The following is a 20,496-nucleotide window of genomic DNA, read 5'->3' as shown; positions in this document are numbered from 1 at the left end:
GCAACCATTTATTATTTTTTTTTTTAGCAAGTACTTCTAATTGACCTGTATTTTCCTAAGATTACTCGTTAGTCCCCTTTCTTCTCAGAACAAAGCAAAATAAGCTTTTTAAAAAGCCCATCTGCATCCTATCTTGTGTTCTCTCTTCCTTCCTTTTCTTCCCTTTCATCCTTTACTCCCTCCCTCCCTCCTTTCTTTTCTTCATCAGTTTCTTTACTTCTCCACATGAAATGGTTTTGAGTTTTCACTGTTATTTGCAAGGAATTCTCTAGTTTATTGGTGTTGAGAATGTGTCACTATGAAATGTTCTTCTTAGAGCTGAATACAGTAGTATAGATGTGGTCTGATCCATACTGAGCATTTCAATACCATCATGTTAATTAAAAATTTTTTTCCTGAGAAATAGCTGTCAACCCTATTGACCCATAGGTCAATGAGATGATGGTCAGTGACACTCCTGTTCCTTTTTCTTCTCACTCCAATTGTTCTTCCATTTTGTATTTATGGAATTGTCTTTTTCTGGACTTAACCTGCCTTGAACTTCACTGTTGACTTTGGTCCCAGTAGTTCTTTTTAATTGTGACTCTTGTCATCTCACATATTATTCATTGCACATGTTCTATTTCTACATAAAGAGAAGCCATTACTTACAAAGTATTCTTGTTAAGAATTTTGGTAATGTTAAAGATTAGAGAGCCTTTAATGCTAAGTTGCTGAGGTTGTCTTTCAAAAATTTTTTTTATCACGGAAAATTTCAAGTATGTACAAAAAAATGCACTCAAGGAAATATATTGTCAAATAAACATGGGGCTTTACTTTGTTTTAAATTCCTTTCTTTTCTTGGTGGCCTTTTGCCTTTGCCATTGTATATTTGCAAAAGAATGAAATAATTTAGCTACTGAACTGTTCACATTTATTTTTTATAACTTAAGTATTCTCTGCTGTCTCCTCCCCTTGATCTTTTAATAGTTTTTTTTCTTCTTGTTTGTTCAGAATTAACTTCTCTCTCTGTGTATAACATATAGTCATTTTGGGTTATTATGGTGGTAACGACTGGTGAAAGGTACAGCTGGTTAACTGTAGGCTTTCCTCTTGATGAATTTAACAGGCACAAGGCTTCTGATTGAAGCAGATGGTTCATTGTTTGTAATCTCTGGGAAATGCCAGTGTGTCTGTGAGCAGGACCATATCCTTAATACTAACTCCAGAATTTTGATCAGAACAGCTGGGTTTGAATTGAATTGGGATTTTCAAGAGCACCCAAGTCCTTCCTATCTAATACATTAGCCAGTTGAGAAGACACTACCATTTGAATGTCATCTTTCACTACATCTGCCAAGTGTGGAAATGATGCTCTCAGTTAAGGTTGTCTGAGCAAATTTCGTTCAGATGAAGGGCTTAGCAGTGCATTAGAATAACACGCCGACCCTTTTCTTCCAGGTAGCTATGCTGAAATTATAGAAAGGAGAGTCCATTTGGAGAACTCAGAACCAACTTTAATTAATTTCCTTCAACATGTTGGTACTGTCATGTAATTTGTCTTTAAAAATCTGCACTCAGAGTTGTTAGAAAAATAAATGAAAAGAATTTGTGCCAGCCAGCAGTAACAAAAACAGTAGCAAATTGTGTTTTGGTTAGTGACAAAAGGAGAAAGCAGAGTTGTATGGTTTAACTCTCTCTGAGTTACATAAATTTCTTCATCCATTTTAAGTCTTTATAGGTTTAGAGGAAAAAAAATTTATTGGTAAAGCTTCTTGTATAAGCTAAAATTATCCTTTGGTTTGTGTATTATTTTAATATCACAAGATTGTTTCTCAAACAGATAAGAGATTTGATACAGACAACAGAAGTGATGCTGTTTATCGAAGAAGTATATTTAAGCCTTTTGCGTCATCCTGTTTTCTGGAAAATTCAGCTTATCCAGATGACTCTTCAGCTGCTGTGTGTCTCTGAAGTCAGCTTAAACATAACTGGGGAATGCTCATCTTTAATTCACCTTTTAGAACACAGTGTTGAACTTCTGAAGGAGGTAAGGATAGTAAGAAGTTTTAATGTCAGTTATCACTTAAGTAGGTCTTTTAGTAACAGGGTGGGTGTACTCTCTTACTTTCTTGCATATCAAAGGTGTTTTGATCTAATACTATTAGATCATACTAGTAATGCATCAATAGTACTACTATCATTTATTATAAAAATGAGTCATTAAATACTCTTTGGAGCATCAGTTAAGGGTCTACCACTGTGGTATTTTTTCATTTATTCATGTAGAACACAAGTATTGAACACTTATATGCTACACCCTATAGAAGAATTCAGTTGACCCTTGAACAACTTAGGAATTAGGGGTGCCAATCCTCATATAACTTTACAGTCGGCTCTCCCTATCTGGGGTTCTGCATCCGTTGATTCAACCAACCGCTGATTGTGTAGTACTGTAGTACATATCTATCGACAAAAATCCATGTACAAGTGGACCTGTGCAGTTCAAACCCATGTGTTATTCAAGGGCCACTTGTACTTAGATGAAAAGGCCATTCTGTGACCTCAAGGGGCTTACAAACATGCAAATAAATAATTGTAGTACAATAAGGTAAATTGCTTGTATGGGGGTATATTTAAAGTACAATGGGAGCACAACTTAAGGGAGGTAGGGCATGAGTTCAGATTTGAGGAAGTCTGAGTAGGAGTTTGCTTGGTACAAACCAGAGGCTGGGAAGGCATTCCAGCTGCTGGAACAGCATGTGCCCAGGCACAGAAATGTGAGCGAGCAGGCAGGCATGGCTTGTTCAGAAAAAAAGTGTTGAGTGTTGCCAAAGGATTAAGGTGTAAGAGATAAGGCTGGGCCTATCATGAAGGGTATTCCATACCACACAAATGAGCTTACATCTTATCTTCTAGGCAGTGGCTTGCTACGGAAGACCTTTCAGCAAAGAGGTGCCCTCATATTTTTGTGTGTGGAAGATCATTCTGGTGGGAGAGTGGAGGAGGGTTTAGAGCAGAGCGACACTAATAGGGCAGGAAGTGAGGAGGGATGTCTTAGACTGCTAGGGCTGCCTTAACGAAATATCACAGACTGAGTGGCTTAAACAACAGAAATTTATTTCTCACAGTTCTGAAGACTAGGAAGTCCAAGATGAGGGTGCTGGCCAATTTGATTCCTAGTAAGGGCTCTCTCTCTTCCTGGCTTGAAGAAGGCTGCTCTCTCACTGTGTCCTCACAAAGCGGAGAGAGAGCAAGAATGAGGTCTCTATTGTTTCTTCTCATAAGAACACTAATCCTTGTGTTTTAAGGCCCCACCCTTATGATCTCATTTAACTAATTACTTCCTTACCCCAAATACAGTCAATTGGCACTTAGGGCTTCAACGTATGTATTTTGGTAGGGGGGATCTCAGTCCATGGCAGGGGCTAATTAGGGAAATTAGAACAGGAAAAGAGAAATATAGGACGTGAAATCAATAGGGCTTTGTGGTTGATTACATGGTCAAGGAGAAGGTCCTCGGTAGAGTCTCAGCTTTTTCTTTTGGGCAACTGGATGGTGCCGTTCACTTGAGAAATGGTAGCTGATGCTGAAGGGAAGATGATAAATTTAGTTTTAGATATGCTTGGTTTGAGGTATGCATGGGTCATAGATGGATATATGGTTTTAGAATTCAGGATAGAAGCCTAGGCTAAGGGTATAGACTTGTAAATAGATTTCTACTTTGGGGTGGAAGTTTTAACCGTGGACTTCATGACAGGGCTTGGGATAGAATTCCAGGGGCTGTTAATATTTGAAGTGTACTGATAAAGAGAAGTCTGAGAAAGTACAGCTAGAAGGATTGTATAACAAGCAGAAGAGACAGATGACCATTCCCTCTTTTGAGATACTCCATCCCATGTCATCTGTCTCAGACATGAAAATCAAGGGAAGGAATATCTCAAAAAGGGGAATGGTCAACAGTGTCCTGGGGAGAGGATTTAAGTATGGGATAGAATGTCCCCTTAGGATCCAGCAAGGAGAAATTTATTGTTCATATTAGAGGAAGCAGTTTCAGCAGAGTGATGGTGATAGGAACCAAATTGGAATAAGGGAGTGAATGGTAACTGAGGAAACAGAGAAAGTGAGTGTAGATTTTGGTGGGAGGTGGGAGCCAAGGAAGGCTCAAGTAAATCTTTTGTAGTTTTGTGACTAGCATGGTTACATGGATGCTGGGACTTTATATATAATATTATATAATGATATATTTGTGTTATGTTAATATTGTATATATTATCTAGTATGATAGTAATATATATAGCAATATTAAAAATTTGTGTTATAATATTATACATATTATCTATTAGATATAATAGTAATATATAGTAACACATAATATATCATAATATATATGTTATAAATTATATAATTAATATAATAAAATAATAATGTCATTCCTATTCAGATGTTTATATCTATTATATATAGTTATACCTATTAGATATAGCTATAATAGATAATATATTGATATATATTATTATACTAATAATACAAAAATATATAGAAAATATTATATAGATAATATTGTATAGTTAAATTACTTGGAATTGCCTGTCTTAACCATAAATGTAATGTACTTAACAGGTAAATCCCATAATGTTCCTTTGTGTTTGTGTAGATTTATGTGAGTAGTAGACAGTTTTTTATGGCAGACACTTTGCTATAGCAGTTAGGTGAAACAGACAAGATCTGTGACGTTTATATTCCAGTCAAATTGTTCAGACTAGAGTGCATAAAAATCACTAGGCGGATTTTATTAAAAATGCAGGACTTCCCTGGTGGCGCAGTGGTTTAGAATCCTCCTGCCAATGCAGGGAACACCGGTTTGAGTCCTGGTCTGGGAAAATCCCACATGCCACGGACTAATTAAGCCCGTGAGCCATAACTACTGAGGCCTGCGCGCCTAGAGCCCGTGCTCCGCAACAAGAGAAGCCATTGCAATGAGAAGTCTGCTCACTGCAACGAAGAAGAGTAGGCCCCGCTTGCTGCAACTAGAGAAAGTCCGTGCGCAGCAATGAAGACCCAACACAACCAAAATAAATTAAATTGATTCTAAAAAAAAAAAAAAAAAAAAAAGCAAATGCCTAGGACCTACCCCTAGAGCTATTGAATTAGCAGGGCTGTGTGGGGCCCAAGCATCTGCATTTTAAACTAGTACCCTCAAATAATTTTCAAAATTCTTTTTTTTTTTTTTTCTTTTTTTTGCATGTAAGGCAAACATCCTTGTAAGCATCAAACAGAGCAAGAAACAGAACTTTTCTGGCCACCCCAGAAGTTTTCCAGGAGCCCAGTCCTAATCACAACCTCCTTTCTCCGCTGACTATCCTGACTTCTATAGTAGTAGCTTCTTTACGTTTCTCTATAGTTTTACCGCCTATGTGTGTATCTGTACATATCATAATACAGTTTTGGTGTGTGCATGTGTGATCTATCTTTTAGGTATCTTTTACACTAAAGATGGTCTCCTTCCATTCCTTTCCCTACCTCTTTTCTTATTGGCAGTTTGTTTACATATGGAAAAACCTGGCTTATGTGAGCTATGGAGTTTTGTACATCTTGAAATCTGCTGATTGAACCTTGTGGCTCACTTTGACATGTTTCCCAGTTAACAGGTAGTTGGCTATAGAGGCTTGATCAGATTCAGGTTTTTGTTCTGTTTTGTTTTTCATTTCTAAGACTACAGGGAATGGTGTGTTCTTTCATCAAGAAGCACATAATATATGTTGCTCTTCTTTTTATGATGTTGGTCGCTGTTGATGCTCCATGCCTAGTTCCATTAATTTATTAGGAGTTAAAGAAATGATGGTCTAATTCTATCTATTCTTCTTCATTTATTAGCTGGAATACTTCTATTAAAAGAAGTATTTGGTTCCATCTACTATTTGGTTATCCAGTGGTAGAGTTTATATAGAAAAGTTCGGATAAATGCTTGACTCTTTCCCTTTACTTACTAATTTCTAAAAGTAGTGTGAACTTACAGATTTAAACATATTTGATGCAATTCAATTTCTTACAGATAATGTCCGCATTAAAATTCAAATTGTCCTGTTTTTGGCCAGTAGGAATCTTTTTAGGTTGGCTCTTGAGTCCAACTTTAAAAATATTACTGATTTTTATTTATTTTTATTTTTGGCTGTGTTGGGTCTTCGTCGCTGTGTGAAGGCTTTCTCTAGTTGTGGTGAGCGGGGGCTGCTCTTCGTTGCGGTGTGAGGCCTTCTCATTGCGGTGGCTTCTCTTGCTGTGGAGCACGGGCTCTAGGCGCGTGGACTTCTGTAGTTGCGGTGCGCCGGATCTAGAGCGCAGGCTCAGTAGTTGTGGTGCACGAGCTTAGTTCCTCTGCGGCATGTGAGATCTTCCTGGACCACGGATTGAACCCATGTCCCCTGTATTGGCAGGCGGATTCTTAACCACTGTGCCACCAGGGAAGTCCCAAAAATATTATTGATTTTAATGTAGAATTACAGAATACTTTTATTTAGAGCAATGAAATGGTGTCTGTGGGAGAAGGTCATATTTATATTGTGTCTTCCTTCTGCCCAATATTTTAACAGTTTTAGAAGGAAGTAAAAAATATGTAGAACTGTTAAAATACTTGTGTTATGAAATTTCCTGTCTCCCAACTCTGTCCCAGTGTTTCTGAGGTGTAAAAAAAAGCCTAGGAAAATTAATTTGCAAACATATATCCTTTAGGTCTATATACACTTTAATTTGAAACAAAATGAAGTAGAATAAATCAATCTTATTTAGAGGCTATACCTGTATTCCTATATCACTGAGTTTATCAGCTAGATATTCAATTCAAATATTACATTAACTTTTCTTTTCCCCTTTGTTCTTTTTCTACTTTTATATTGGATTTATTTCATTGCACACTGAAAATGGATGTATTTCTTAGGCTACTTTAGTTTCAGTGTATTTGGTCTTAGTTGAACTATGTTTAGCCTTATTTAAATGATAACTTAAGGTGCTTTCCATTTCAAGCAAAATATATGTACTATTTTTTTCTATAAATTTATTTATTTATTTACTTTTTATTTTTTGGCTACATTAGGTCTTTGTTGCTGCACGTGGGCTTTCTCTAGTTGCGGTGAGTGGGGGCTACACTTCGTTGCAGTGCGCGGGCTTCTCATTGCAGTGGCTTCTCTTGTTGCGGAGCATGGGCTCTAGGTGCGCGGGCTTCAGTAGTCGTGGCACGTGGGCTCAGTAGTTGTGGCGCACAGGCTTAGTTGCTCCACGGCATGTGGGATCTTCCCAGACCAGGGATGGAACCCATGTCCCTTGCACTGGCAGGTGGATTCTTAACCACTGTGCCACCAGGGAAGTCCCGAAATATATGTACTCTTAACAGAAAATGATATTGATTGTGAGGAGACTAGGTAGCTCTCAAAGTGAAGAGTGCTATACATCCCAGCTTTAGTAAGGCTGGGGACCCCTGTTCCCTAACACATTGCTATCAGATGATTCAGTCCCACCCACCTTTCTTCACTGTGTATCTCAGTTTACGTTGTCAGATTCCTAGGAAGAATGATCTGATTGGCCCAGCTTGGATCAGTCAACTCTGAGCAGAGGACAGTGTAGGTAGAAAAGCCATGACAGGGGATTGTGTGAGCTGGGCTGCCGTCTTTGTTGTGTCTGCTTCAGATACCTCTGATGTACCTCTGATGTAGTGTGAACTCCAAGGGTTTGCTGTCATTAAGACTCCTGTGACATCTGTGGTCCAGTATAAAGGCATTTCTTTACTTCTTCAGATAGGCTCTGAGTTAGCCTTGGTTCCCCCAGAAGTAGACCCTAAGTTTCCCTAAAGGCAAAAGCAGAACCTGGGTTTCCACAAATGCAAAGGCTTATGCAACAGGAGTTCATTTGCAGGTGTGATCTCAGGAAGCAGGTGGGAGAGAGACAAGAAGAGTGAAATATTAAAGATGAGAGAGACAATGCAAGTATTATCAAGTTGGCCACTGCTATAAGCAATCAGTTGCTCGATATCACAGAATATGCTGAGAAGTGTTATGGAATATGTCTCAGAACCTGCCAGAAGGATCCAGAATAAAGGGGGAAGCATTTGTCCCTGGGCTTCTTTTGCCCATTTGTCAAGCCTATGGGGCTTTAACTTCCCTGTACTTCTGGATCTCTCAGTGGCCTGGGACAGGAAGCAAGAGTTACTACAGCAATAGCTGTAGTATTTGAAGTAGCACACGAGATGTCCAACACAGGCTTTTATTAAAAGAGCTCATTAAATGATACCATTCTCAGGTGTTCATTAAAAATCAGTCAATCACACAAAAAACTTGAACCTCTCAGAATTGTAAGCAATTTAAGATCATCTAGTTTAATCATTTACCATTACTTTTCCTTATTTTTGGTGTCTTGCTCCTTAGTTCTTTTCCTTTCACCCTCCTTTCTGAACAGGCCAGTCTCACTCTTCCTAGAGGACGTCATTTTCATTTATGCCTTCATACCTTTAAGTTCCATTCCTTTAAAATGCTTCTAGTGCATTTCAGAACCCTGAGAAGCTACTTTGTGGCCCTTCCAGTGATAGCCTGTGTGAAAAAGGCTTTCCAATGATATCATTAGTACAAGTAATACTTTGATTTGTCTCTGATCCTCTTGGTAGCTAGTAAATTTGAAATGTAAATGACCTTGCTGAGTTTTGCTTATTTGGTTGGTTTTTTTTTTTTAAATGAACATGCAAAATTTAAATGCAGTTGAGCAAAATGGGAAAGAATGGTGTGATGGTGTATACTGGAAATATATTGGTTTCAAAATGCATTTGTTGTCCTCAAATAGATAACAGTTGCTTCATTATTCTCAACTATATTTCAAAACAGTGAACACATATAGGCCCCAAGACACAAATTGGAATATATTCCATTAGAAAAATCCATACATTTTCTTCTTTTGCTAGTTGTTAAAAGTCCATAAACGAGCACATTAGAAGATTTTGCAGTTTAATTTCACTTTCAGATGGTATAACTAAGATGTAGATATACATTTATTAATTTGTCCCAGAGTTGATAGTATTTCCAAAATTGTAACTTCTGAGTGTGTCAGACTAAGTTGTTTTCTCTTGAGTGTTTAACACATGACTCTACCTCACATTTTCTTTTTTTAATTTTTGTGGTTTTTTTTAATTTTTATTTTTTGCCTGTCCTCATGATTCATAGGTATTTCTGCTCTGCAGGCACTTCTGTAAATTTCAGAATGAAATAATTTTAGCAAAGTGTGCTGGGCCTTTCTTCTTTAGTTCCATAATACGTTATAATTTTCTTTATTTAGAAACTTCAAGTACTATCTTATGCCACTTGCATTTTACTTATAAGAAGTTAATGTACATATCCTTTTTTTCTTTTTCATTTCATTTTACTTGGTAAAATTAATGACTAAGTTTCTATCGTTATTGCTTTGCTGTATTTAAATATACTTAATAAATTACTGTAATTTAAAAATAATCTCTGCTTCTCTGGTACTGTTTCTTTTATTATAATAACAAGATTTATTAAAATTTGTTAAGTATAATTTATTATGTAAGTTGTATAGATGAATCATGTGTGTATTAGGTAAGCAGGCAATTGAGCTACTTTCCAGAAATGAAATATTCTTAAGTATTTCAGGTAGTGTTCAGTGGTTTGCAAAGACTGACTGTTTTGAAGACTACAAGTTTTTCCTCTGAATTAATTTGGTTTATAGTTTATTGCTTTTTGGCCAGATATAACATTTTGAATTTATATGTGACTGCTGTGGCCTTCAACAGTTCTTCCTTTAATACAGCAGGCTTACTGTAAATAATTTTGTACGATAGGTTTATAATATTTCATGTTAAATATATTCTTCCTGGATACATGTTATAAAGCCTTGGCTCTGGAAACTTCTTCAACTCTTTACTTTTTTTTAGGATTTTCCTGTTGAACCAGTCATACTTGGAATAGCTTTACTACTACTACAGACTCCGGCAAGTCAGCAGAAGCCAATCTTAAGTCTAGGTAAATAAAAATACACTCACAAGAGTAAAACGTTAAGTATAACACAAGTATTGGCAGGAGTCACTTGAACTACATTTCTTGCTGTGCTGTAGAAAAAAAGTCCTATATACTTTGAGTGTCCATTCTGAAATTTTTCTGTTTAGTCATTATCAAATAGAACTTTCTTTTTCTTATCCAAAAAGGTGTTTTGTGCAAGGTTCCATATACCATAATTTACCAAGTATCTCAGCTGTTCGTTAGGACATTATGATCTAAATCATATGGCAGTGACATTGGTAAATATTTTGAAGGGCATGCCAGCTTATTCACACTTGTATAGCAAACAGAATCAATAGCATAAAACCCTTGAAGGAAAATAAGTGTTTAGCATTTGCATTTGTTTTTAAAACTCTGTATACCTGTACTATTCAAAACTGGTGCCACTTTGAATGATACTTAATGTATGATTATTCTATTAACCTGCCTAGAACAAATGAAAGATAACATTCTTCTGACTATCCAGTATTGACTTAAAGAAAAGTGAGGAATGGGTCTAAAGGGAGGCAAAAGAAGTTCTGTTTACGAATAATGTGGTAAGGAATCAAGGTGCCAGGTCTGGCAGATTGGCAAACAAGTCACACTTTTCAAATGCGGCTTTTACATTAATGTTGCCTCGCTTTAGTTGGGCCACCATAATCCATGTAGTAATGTAGGATCTTGTCTAAATTATGATGTATATGTATGATGCCATGATATATTGATACATTGCCACTTTCATTTTTAGAAGGTGCTTGAGGTAAATACCGATTGTGTAGCTCATTCTTCTGGGCATTTTAATTCATCATGATTTTGAGGGTGAATTGCTCTTTCACTTACGGTCTGTCTTGGAAATGGCTTTAGCAAGTGGTGGGGACCCTTGGCTGTTTTAAGGGCTTTGATTCCTACCCTGCTTTTGCTTATTGGCCCTATGCTCTTTGTATCCTCCTCCCTAGGCCCTTTCTGAACTGCTTTTGCAGTTTTTTCCCTTACAGCAGTACGCACGACATCCTCCTATAGGTATAATTTTCCAGTCCAGTTACTTCTGACAGCCATAGTTTTTTTTTATTTTTTATTTTTTTATTTTTTTATTTTATTTTTTTTTAACATCTTTATTGAAGTATAATTGCCTTACAATGGTGTGTTAGCTTCTGCTTTATAACAAAGTGAATCAGTTATACATATACAATATGTTCCCATTTCTCTTCCCTCTTGCATCTCCCTCCCTCCCACCCTCCCCATCCCACCCCTCTAGGTGGTCACAAAGCACCGAGCTGATCTCCCTGTGCTATGCGGCTGCTTCCCACTAGTTATCTATTTTACATTTGGTAGTGTATATATGTCCATGACACTCTCTTACCCTGTCACATCTCACCCCACCCCCTCCCCATATCCTCAAGTCCATTCTCTAGTAGGTCTGTGTCTTTATTCCCGTCTTGCCACTAGGTTCTTCATGGCCTTTTTTTTTTTTTTTTTTCCCTTAGATTCCGTATATATGTGTTAGCATACTGTATTTGTTTTTCTCTTTCTTACTTCACTCTGTATGACAGACTCTAATTCCATCCACCTCATTACAATTACCTCCATTTCATTTCTTTTTATGGCTGAGTAATATTCCATTGTATATATGTGCCACATCTTCTTTATCCATTCATCTGTCGATGGACATTTAGGTTGCTTCCATGTCCTGGCTATTGTAAATAGAGCTGCAATGAACATTTTGGAACATGACTCTTTTTGACCTATGGTTTTCTCAGGGTATATGCCCAGTATTGGGATTGCTGGGTCGTATGGTAGTTCTATTTGTAGTTTTTTAAGGAACCTCCATACTGTTCTCCATAGTGGCTGTATCAATTTACATTCCCACCAACAGTGCAAGAGTGTTCCCTTTCCTCCACACCCTCTCCAGCATTTATTGTTTCTAGATTTTTTGATGATGGCCATTCTGACCAGTGTGAGATGATATCTCATTGTAGTTTTGATTTGCATTTCTCTAATGATTAATGATGTTGAGCATTCTTTCATGTGTCTGTAGGCCATCTGTATATCTTCTTTGGAGAAATGTCTATTTAGGTCTTCTGCCCATTTTTGGATTGGGTTGTTCGTTTTTTTGTTATTGAGCTGCATGAGCTGCTTGTAAATCTTGGAGATTAATCCTTTGTCAGTTGCTTCATTTGCAAATATTTTCTCCCATTCTGAGGGTTGTCTTTTGGTCTTGTTTATGGTTTCCTTTGCTGTGCAAAAGCTTTTAAGTTTCATTAGGTCCCATTTGTTTATTTGTGTTCTTATTTCCATTTCTCTGGGAGCTGGGTCAAAAAGAATCTTGCTGTGATGTATGTCATAGAGTGTTCTGCCTATGTTTTCCTCTAAGAGTTTGATAGTGTCTGCCCTTACACTTAGGTCTTTAATCCAATTTGAGTTTATTTTTGTGCATGGTGTCAGGGAGTGTTCTAATTTCATACTTTTACATGTACCTGTCCAATTTTCCCAGCACCACTTATTGAAGAGGCTGTCTTTTCTCCACTGTATATGCTTGCCTCCTTTATCAAAGATAAGGTGACCATATGTGTGTGGGTTTATCTCTGGGCTTTCTATCCTGTTCCATTGATCTATATTTCTGTTTTTGTGCCAGTACCAAACTGTCTTGATTACTGTAGCTTTGTAATATAGTCTGAAGTCAGGGAGCCTGATTCCCCCAGCTCCATTTTTCGTTCTCAAGATTGCTTTGGCTATTCGGGGTCTTTTGTGTTTCCATACAAATTGTGAAATTTTTTGTTCTAGTTCTGTGAAAAATGCCAGTGGTAGTTTGATAGGGATTGCATTGAATCTGTAGATTGCTTTGGGTAGTAGAGTCATTTTCACAATATTGATTCTTCCAATCCAGGAACATGGTATATCTCTCCATCTATTTGTATCATCTTTAATTTCTTTCATCAGTGTCTTATAATTTTCTGCATACAGGTCTTTTGTCTCCTTAGGTAGGTTTATTCCTAGATATTTTATTCTTTTTGTTGCAATGGTAAACGGGAGTGTTTTCTTAATTTCACTTTCAGATTTTTCATCATTAGTGTATAGAAATGCAAGAGATTTCTGTGCATTAATTTTGTATCCTGCTACTTTACCAAATTCATTGATTAGCTCTAGGAGTTTTCTGGTAGCATCTTTAGGATTCTCTATGTATAGTATCATGTCATCTGCAAATAGTGACAGCTTTACTTCTTCTTTTCTGATTTGGATTCCTTTTATTTCTTTGTCTTCTCTGATTGCTGTGGCTAACACTTCCAAAACTATGTTGAATAATAGTGGTGAGAGTGGGCAACCTTGTCTTGTTCCTGATGTTAGTGGAAATGGTTTCAGTTTTTCACCATTGAGGACAATGTTGGCTGTGGGTTTGTCATATATGGCCTTTATTATGTTGAGGAAAGTTCCCTCTATGCCTACTTTCTGCAGGGCTTTTATCATAAATGGGTGTTGAATTTTGTCGAAAGCTTTCTCTGCATCTATTGAGATGATCATATGGTTTTTCTCCTTCAATTTGTTAATATGGTGTATCACATTGATTGATTTGCATATATTGAAGAATCCTTGCATTCCTGGGATTAAACCCCACTTGATCCTTTTAATGTGCTGTTGGATTCTGTTTGCTAGTATTTTGTTGAGGATTTTTGCATCTATGTTCATCAGTGATATTGGCCTGTAGTTTTCTTTCTTTGTGACATCTTTGTCTGGTTTTGGTATCAGGGTGATGTTGGCCTCGTAGAATGAGTTTGGGAGTGTTCCTCCCTCTGCAATATTTTGGAAGAGTTTGAGAAGGATAGGTGTTAGCTCTTCTCTAAATGTTTGATAGAATTCACCTGTGAAGCCATCTGGTCCTGGGCTTTTGTTTGTTGGAAGGTTTTTAATCACAGTTTCAATTTCAGTGCTTGTGATTGGTCTGTTCATATTTTCTATTTCTTCCTGGTTCAGTCTCGGCAGTTTGTGCATTTCTAAGAATCTGTCCATTTCTTCCAGGTTGTCCATTTTATTGGCATAGAGTTGCTTGTAGTAATCTCTCATGATCTTTTGTATTTCTGCAGTGTCAGTGGTTACTTCTCCTTTTTCATTTCTAATTCTATTGATCTGAGTCTTCTCCCTTTTTCTCTTGATGAGTCTGGCTAATGGTTTATCAATTTTGTTTATCTTCTCAAAGAACCAGCTTTTAGTTTCATTGATTTTTGCTATTGTTTCCTTCATTTCTTTTTCATTTATTTCTGACCTGATCTTTATAATTTCTTTCCTTCTGCTGGCTTTGGGGTTTTTTTGTTCTTCTTTCTCTAATTGCTTCAGGTGCAAGGTTAGGTTGTTTATTCGAGATGTTTCCTGTTTCTTGAGGTAGGCTTGTATTGCTATAAACTTCCCTCTTAGCACTGCTTTTGCTGCGTCCCATAGGTTTTGGGTCGTCGTATCTCCATTGTCATTTGTTTCTAGGTATTTTTTGATTTCCCCTTTGATTTCTTCAGTAATCACTTCGTTATTAAGTAGTGTATTGTGTAGCCTCCATGTGTTTGTATTTTTTACAGATCTTTTCCTGTAATTGATATCTATTCTCATAGCGTTGTGGTCGGAAAAGATACTTGATACGATTTCAATTTTCTTAAATTTACCAAGGCTTGATTTGTGACCCAAGATATGATCTATCCTGGAGAATGTTCCATGAGCACTTGAGAAAAATGTGTATTCTGTTGTTTTTGGGTGGAATGTCCTATAAATATCAATTAAGTCCATCTTGTTTAATGTATCATTTAAAGCTTGTGTTTCCTTATTTATTTTCATTTTGGATGATCTGTCCATTGGTGAAAGTGGGGTGTTAAAGTCCCCTACTATGATTGTGTTGCTGTCGATTTCCCCTTTTATGGCTGTTAGTATTTGCCTTATGTATTGAGGTGCTCCTATGTTGGGTCCATAAATATTTACAATTGTTATACCTTCCTCTTGGATCGATCCCTTGATCATTATATAGTGTCCTTCTTTGTCTCTTGTAATAGTCTTTATTTTAAAGTCTATTTTGTCTGATATGAGAATTGCTACTCCAGCTTTCTTTTGATTTCCATTTGCATGGAATATCTTTTTCCATCCCTTCACTTTCAGTCTGTATGTGTCTCTAGGTCTGAAGTGGGTCTCTTGTAGACAGCATATATATGGGTCTTGTTTTTGTATCCATTCAGCCAGCCTGTGTCTTTTGGTGGGAGCATTTAATCCATTTACATTCAAGGTAATTATCGATATGTATGTTCCTATTCCCATTTTCTTAAATGTTTTGGGTTTGTTATTGTAGGTGTTTTCCTTCTCTTGTGTTTCTTGCCTAGAGAAGTTCCTTTAGCATTTGTTGTAAAGCTGGTTTGGTGGTGTTGAACTCTCTCAGCTTTTGCTTGTCTGTAAAGGTTTTAATTTCTCCATCGAATCTGAATGAGATCCTTGCTGGGTAGAGTAATCTTGGTTGTAGGTTTTTCTCCTTCATGACTTTAAGTATATCCTGCCACTCCCTTCTGGCTTGCAGAGTTTCTGCTGAAAGATCAGATGTTAACCTTATGGGGATTCCCTTGTGTGTTATTTGTTGTTTTTCCCTTGCTGCCTTTAATATGTTTTCCTTATATTTAATTTTTGACAGTTTGATTAATATGTGTCTTGGCGTGTTTCTCCTTGGGTTTATCCTGTATGGGACTCTCTGTGCTTCCAGGACTTGATTAACTATTTCCTTTCCTGTATTAGGGAAGTTTTCAACTATAATCTCTTCAAATATTTTCTCAGTCCCTTTCTTTTTCTCTTCTTCTTCTGGGACCCCTATAATTTGAATGTTGGTGTGTTTAATGTTGTCCCAGAGGTCTCTGAGACTGTCCTCAGTTCTTTTCATTCTTTTTTCTTTATCCTGCTCTGTAGTAGTTATTTCCACCATTTTATCTTCCAGGTCACTTATCCTTTCTTCTGCCTCAGTTATTCTGCTATTGATCCCATCTAGAGTATTTTTAATTTTATTTATTGTGTTTTTCATCATTGCTTGGTTCCTCTTTAGTTCTTCTACGTCCTTGTTAAATGTTTCTTGCATTTTGTCTATTCTATTTCCAAGATTTTGGATCATCCTTACTATCATTATTCTGAATTCTTTTTCAGGTAGACTACCTATTTCCTCTTCATTTGTTAAGTCTGGTGTGTTTTGACCCTGCTCCTTCATCTGCTGTGTGTTTTTCTGTCGTCTCATTTTGCTTATCTTACTGTGTTTGGGGTCTCCTTTTCACAGGCTGCAGGTTTGTAGTTCCCGTTGTTTTTGGTATCTGTCCCCAGTGGCTAAGGTTGGTTCAGTGGGTTGTGTAGGCTTCCTGGTGTAGGGAACTAGTGCCTGAGCTCTGGTGGATGAGGCTGGATCTTGTCTTTCTGGTGGGCACGTCCACGTCTGGTGGTGTATTTTGGGGTGTCTGTGGCCTTATTATGATTTTAGGCAGCCTCTCTGCTAATGGATGGGGCTGTGTTCCTGTCTTGCTAGTTGTTTGGCGTAGGGTGTCCAGCACTGTAGCTTGCTGGTCGTTGAGTGAAGCTGGGTCTTGATGTTGAGATGGAGATCTCTGAGAGATTTTTGCCATTTGGTATTACGTGGAGCTGGGAGGTCTCTTGTGGACCAGTGTTCTGAAGTTGGCTCTCCCACCTCAGAGGCACGGCCCTGATGCCTGGCTGGAGCACCAAGAGCCTTTTGTCCACACGGCTCAGAGTAAAAGGGAGAAAAAATAGAAAGAAAGAAAGAAAGAAAGAAAGAAAGAAAGAAAGAAAGAAAGAAAGAAAGAAAGAAAGAAAGAAAGGAAGAAAGAGGCTATAATATAGTGAAGTAAAATAAAGCTATTATAAAGCAAAGCTATACCGACAAAATCTCGCCCAGAAGCATATACATATACACTCACAAAAAAAAGGAAAAGGGGAAAAATTAATATATCCTGCTCCCAAAGTCCACCTCCTGAATTTGGGATGATTCGTTGTCTATTCAGGTATTCAACAGATGCAGGCACATCAAGTTGTTTGTGGAGTTTTAATCCGCTGCTCCTGAGGCTGCTGGGAGAGATTTCCCCTTCTCTTCCCTGTTCACACAGCTCCTGGGGTTCACCTTTGGATTTGGACCCGCCTCTGCATGTAGGTTGCCTGAGGGCGTCTATTCCCCACCCAGACAGGACGGGGTTAAAGGAGCAGCTGCTTCGGGGGCTCTGGCTCACTCAGGCCGCGGGGAGGGAGGGGTACAGAGGAGGCGGGGCGAGCCTTCGGCGGCAGAGGCCGGCGTGATGTTGCACCAGCCTGAGGTGCGCAGTGCGTTCTCCTGGGGAAGTTGTCCCCGGATCACGGGACCCTGGCAGTGGCGGGCTGCACAGGCTACCGGGAGGGGCGGTGTGGAGAGTGACCTGTGTTCGCACACAGGCTTTTTGGATGCGGCAGCAGCAACCCCAGCGTCTCACGCCCGTCTCTGGGGTCCGCGCTGACCGCCGCGGCTCGCGCCAGTCCCTGGAGTTCGTTTAGGCGGCGCTCTGAATCCCCTCTCCTTGCGCGCAGCGAAACAAAGAGGCAAGAAAAAGTCTCTTGCCTCTTTGGCAGCTGCAGACTTTTTCCCCGGACTCCCTCCCGGCTAGCTGTGGTGCACTAACCCCTTCAGGCTGTGTTCACGCCGCCAACCCCAGTCCTCTCCCTATGATCCGACCGCAGCCCGAGCCTCAGCTCCCAGCCCCGCCCGCCCCGGCGGGGGAGCAGACAAGCCTCTCGGGCTGGTGAGTGCTGCTCGGCACCGCTCCTCCGTGCGGGAACCTCTCCGCTTTGCCCTCCGCACCCCTGTGGCTGCGCTCTCCTCCGTGGCTCCGAAGCTTCCCCCCTCTGCCACCCGCAGTCTCTGCCCCCGAAGGGGCTTCCTAGTGCGTGGAAATCTTTCCTCCTTCACAGCTCCCTCCCACTGGTGCAGGTGCCTTCCCTATTCTTTTGTCTCTGTTTCTTTTTTCTTTTGCCCTACCCAAGTACGGGGGGAGTTTCTTGCCTTTTTGGAGGTCGGACGTTTTCTGCCAGCGTTCAGTGGGTGTTCTGTAGGAGCAGTTCCACGTGTAGATGTATTTCTACTGTATCTGTGGGAAGGAAGGTGATCTCCGCGTCTTACTCTTCCGCCATCTTCTCTCCTCCTCTTGTTATTTTTTAAAAACAGCTTTATTGAGGTAAATTTATTTAACGTGTAGTTCACCATTTTTAAGTATACAATAACGTGCTTTTTAAAGTAAATTTAGAGTTGTGCAACCAGCACCACAGTCTAGTTTTAGAACATTTGCATCAACCCCCCTCCGCCAAATTTCTTGTGCCCATTTACAGTTAATCCTCGTTCCCACCCTCAGCCCCCCAAACACTAATGTGCTTTCTGTCTCTAAGTGTGTCTTTTCTGAGTATTTCATTCAAATGGATTTTGTTTTTTGACCAAAAAAAAAAAAACATTTCAAAGCCACAGAGAAACCACATTCCTAATTCTGAAGCTATAGTCCTTTATTGTGGCTCATGTATGATAGGCTGATACAGGATCAAACACTCCAATACTTTTATTATTTGTTGGATAGAAGACTTTTTCTTTTGTAAACCAGTGTCTCTGATTTGAAGTTACTTTAGATAGATTGAATAAACCATATTGAAAACTATTGAGCCAGTGTGTCATGTTGAAAAGTAATGAATAACTATTGTTTAGTAGATTGGGAAAGAGTGTTCAAAGAAATAGGATAACCAAGAGAATATTTGTTATTTCAAATTTAAAAAACGCACAGCACTGATACAATGTTATGCTTCTTAATTATTAACACTGGCCTTGATTGTAAATAGCAATTTATAAAAATGCCTGGAAGATCCCTAGTAAGGAATATAGAAATGTTTGTATTATGTGAATTTCATGTTTTGTTAAAGATAATGGATTTTCATAATAACTGACAATTATGGATTAAAACTAACATTTAGGCAAAAAATGTAAATTAGTAGTGTCAGAGCTGCAGGGGTTTGTATTTCATGCCATGTTCAGGTTTGACTTCCAAGTGATTTAAAATATAATATTGGACTTCCCTGGTGGTCCAGTGGTTAAGACTTCATGCTTCCACTGCAGGGAGTGCAGTTTCCATCCCTGGTCAGGGAACTAAGATCCCGTATGCTACGTGGCACGGCCAAAAAATAAAAATTAAAAAAAAAAAAAATAGTACTGGTAATTCACTGACGTGATTTAAGGTTTATAGAATTTTTTTAGTGTAGTGGGGAAGTTAGTTGATTACTTTAATAATCTTGCTCTGCAGCCTACAAATAACAGCTTTCAGTAAATCAGCGTTCATTCAGTAACTGAAAAGAAAGTATATTTATTCTTTAATCATTCTGTTCATAGTCTAGGGGAGACTCTACACGTAAGTGATTGTACATGTGTGTATGTTTCTGATGTGTAAGTTGAGTTTCCATGTTAAAAACAAGAATATAAAAATGCATTAGATTGTTTTGCTGCTTATGGACTTTGAGACTTTGCTGATTTGCTTCTTAGCAATTACAGCTGAAGGACAGCCCTGCTTCACCTTGTTTACTTCTGCATCTCGATACAATTCTCAGCTGGGTTTTTAAGAGAAGCACACATGTTGATCTTGTTATCCACAGATCAGGAGCTCTGTGGTCTCTTGGTTCTGTTTGTTGAGGGCAGAGGATCTGACAGGACCTAAAGGCAAAAGTTGAATTTTAAAGGAATTCACATTGACCTACAAAAGAGTTGATTTTACTTTTTGACATATGATATGCATTATCTCTAAGAGTATCATCAAGTTTTCAATTATATACATTAACAGCTTATTTTAGCTAAGAGTTAATTGTTACATTCTTTTTATTTCTAAAAGGATAAGGTTTATCATCTTAGTTATGTGTCTGACCCAATTGTAAAGGGGCGAGAAAACTTTTTGCATATTACTCTTAAACAAAATATCATTTTATTTGACTGTAGTATTAATTTTAAAAACTGTAAATTGTTGTTTTGATAACTAGCTCTGAAGCTTCTCTCTTCTGCTGAGGGTCAGAAAATCCCAAAGTCCTCCTTGCTGTTAGTGATGCCAGTTCTGCAGATATTATCTTCTACTGCCTTGAAAGACTGTATATCCCCGGACGAAGAAGGACCCTCTAGGCAGCAGTTGGCTCTAAACCTTTTAGAAATGGTACAGCAGGAGTGCTACAGAGACGACCACCAAAAGGTAACGAGTTCGTCCTTGTTTCTTTTACATAAAGGTTAATTGATGATGTGGGGTTTAAGTCACTGCCGATACTCTCACCTCCTAATGATGTATCTGTCTGGGTTTAAATTCTGTCATTGAACTTTACCGTTCTGTCAGGCACTGGTGTAGATGTTAGTATATTCTTCTGGACTGTGAGGGGGCGGTAGTCCGGCTGTGAAATAAGTTTTGGAAATGCTGTGTAATCTCTTTTGCTTGTTGAGTTGCCG

General features: G+C 38.4%; 1 protein-coding gene across 3 annotated transcripts in view; it reads left to right on the top strand.

Moving 5' to 3' along the window:
* Nucleotides 1–20,496, top strand: part of FOCAD (focadhesin) — a 310,658-nt gene that overhangs the window by 83,008 nt on the left and 207,154 nt on the right. For all 3 annotated transcript variants that reach the window (XM_082400998.1, XM_082400997.1, XM_082400999.1), the window contains 3 exons: nucleotides 1,823–2,029; nucleotides 9,908–9,995; nucleotides 20,046–20,248. In XM_082400998.1, coding sequence (XP_082257124.1) covers nucleotides 1,823–2,029; nucleotides 9,908–9,995; nucleotides 20,046–20,248 — 498 coding nt within the window. The remainder of the gene's footprint in view (nucleotides 1–1,822; nucleotides 2,030–9,907; nucleotides 9,996–20,045; nucleotides 20,249–20,496) is intronic.

The sequence above is a fragment of the Balaenoptera borealis genome (genome assembly GCF_965194805.1).
Source record: "Balaenoptera borealis genome assembly, chromosome: 8".
NCBI classification, from domain to species: Eukaryota; Metazoa; Chordata; class Mammalia; order Artiodactyla; family Balaenopteridae; genus Balaenoptera; species Balaenoptera borealis.
The sequence above is the reverse complement of the archived record's forward strand: the minus strand, read 5'-3'. Positions and strand labels throughout refer to the sequence as shown.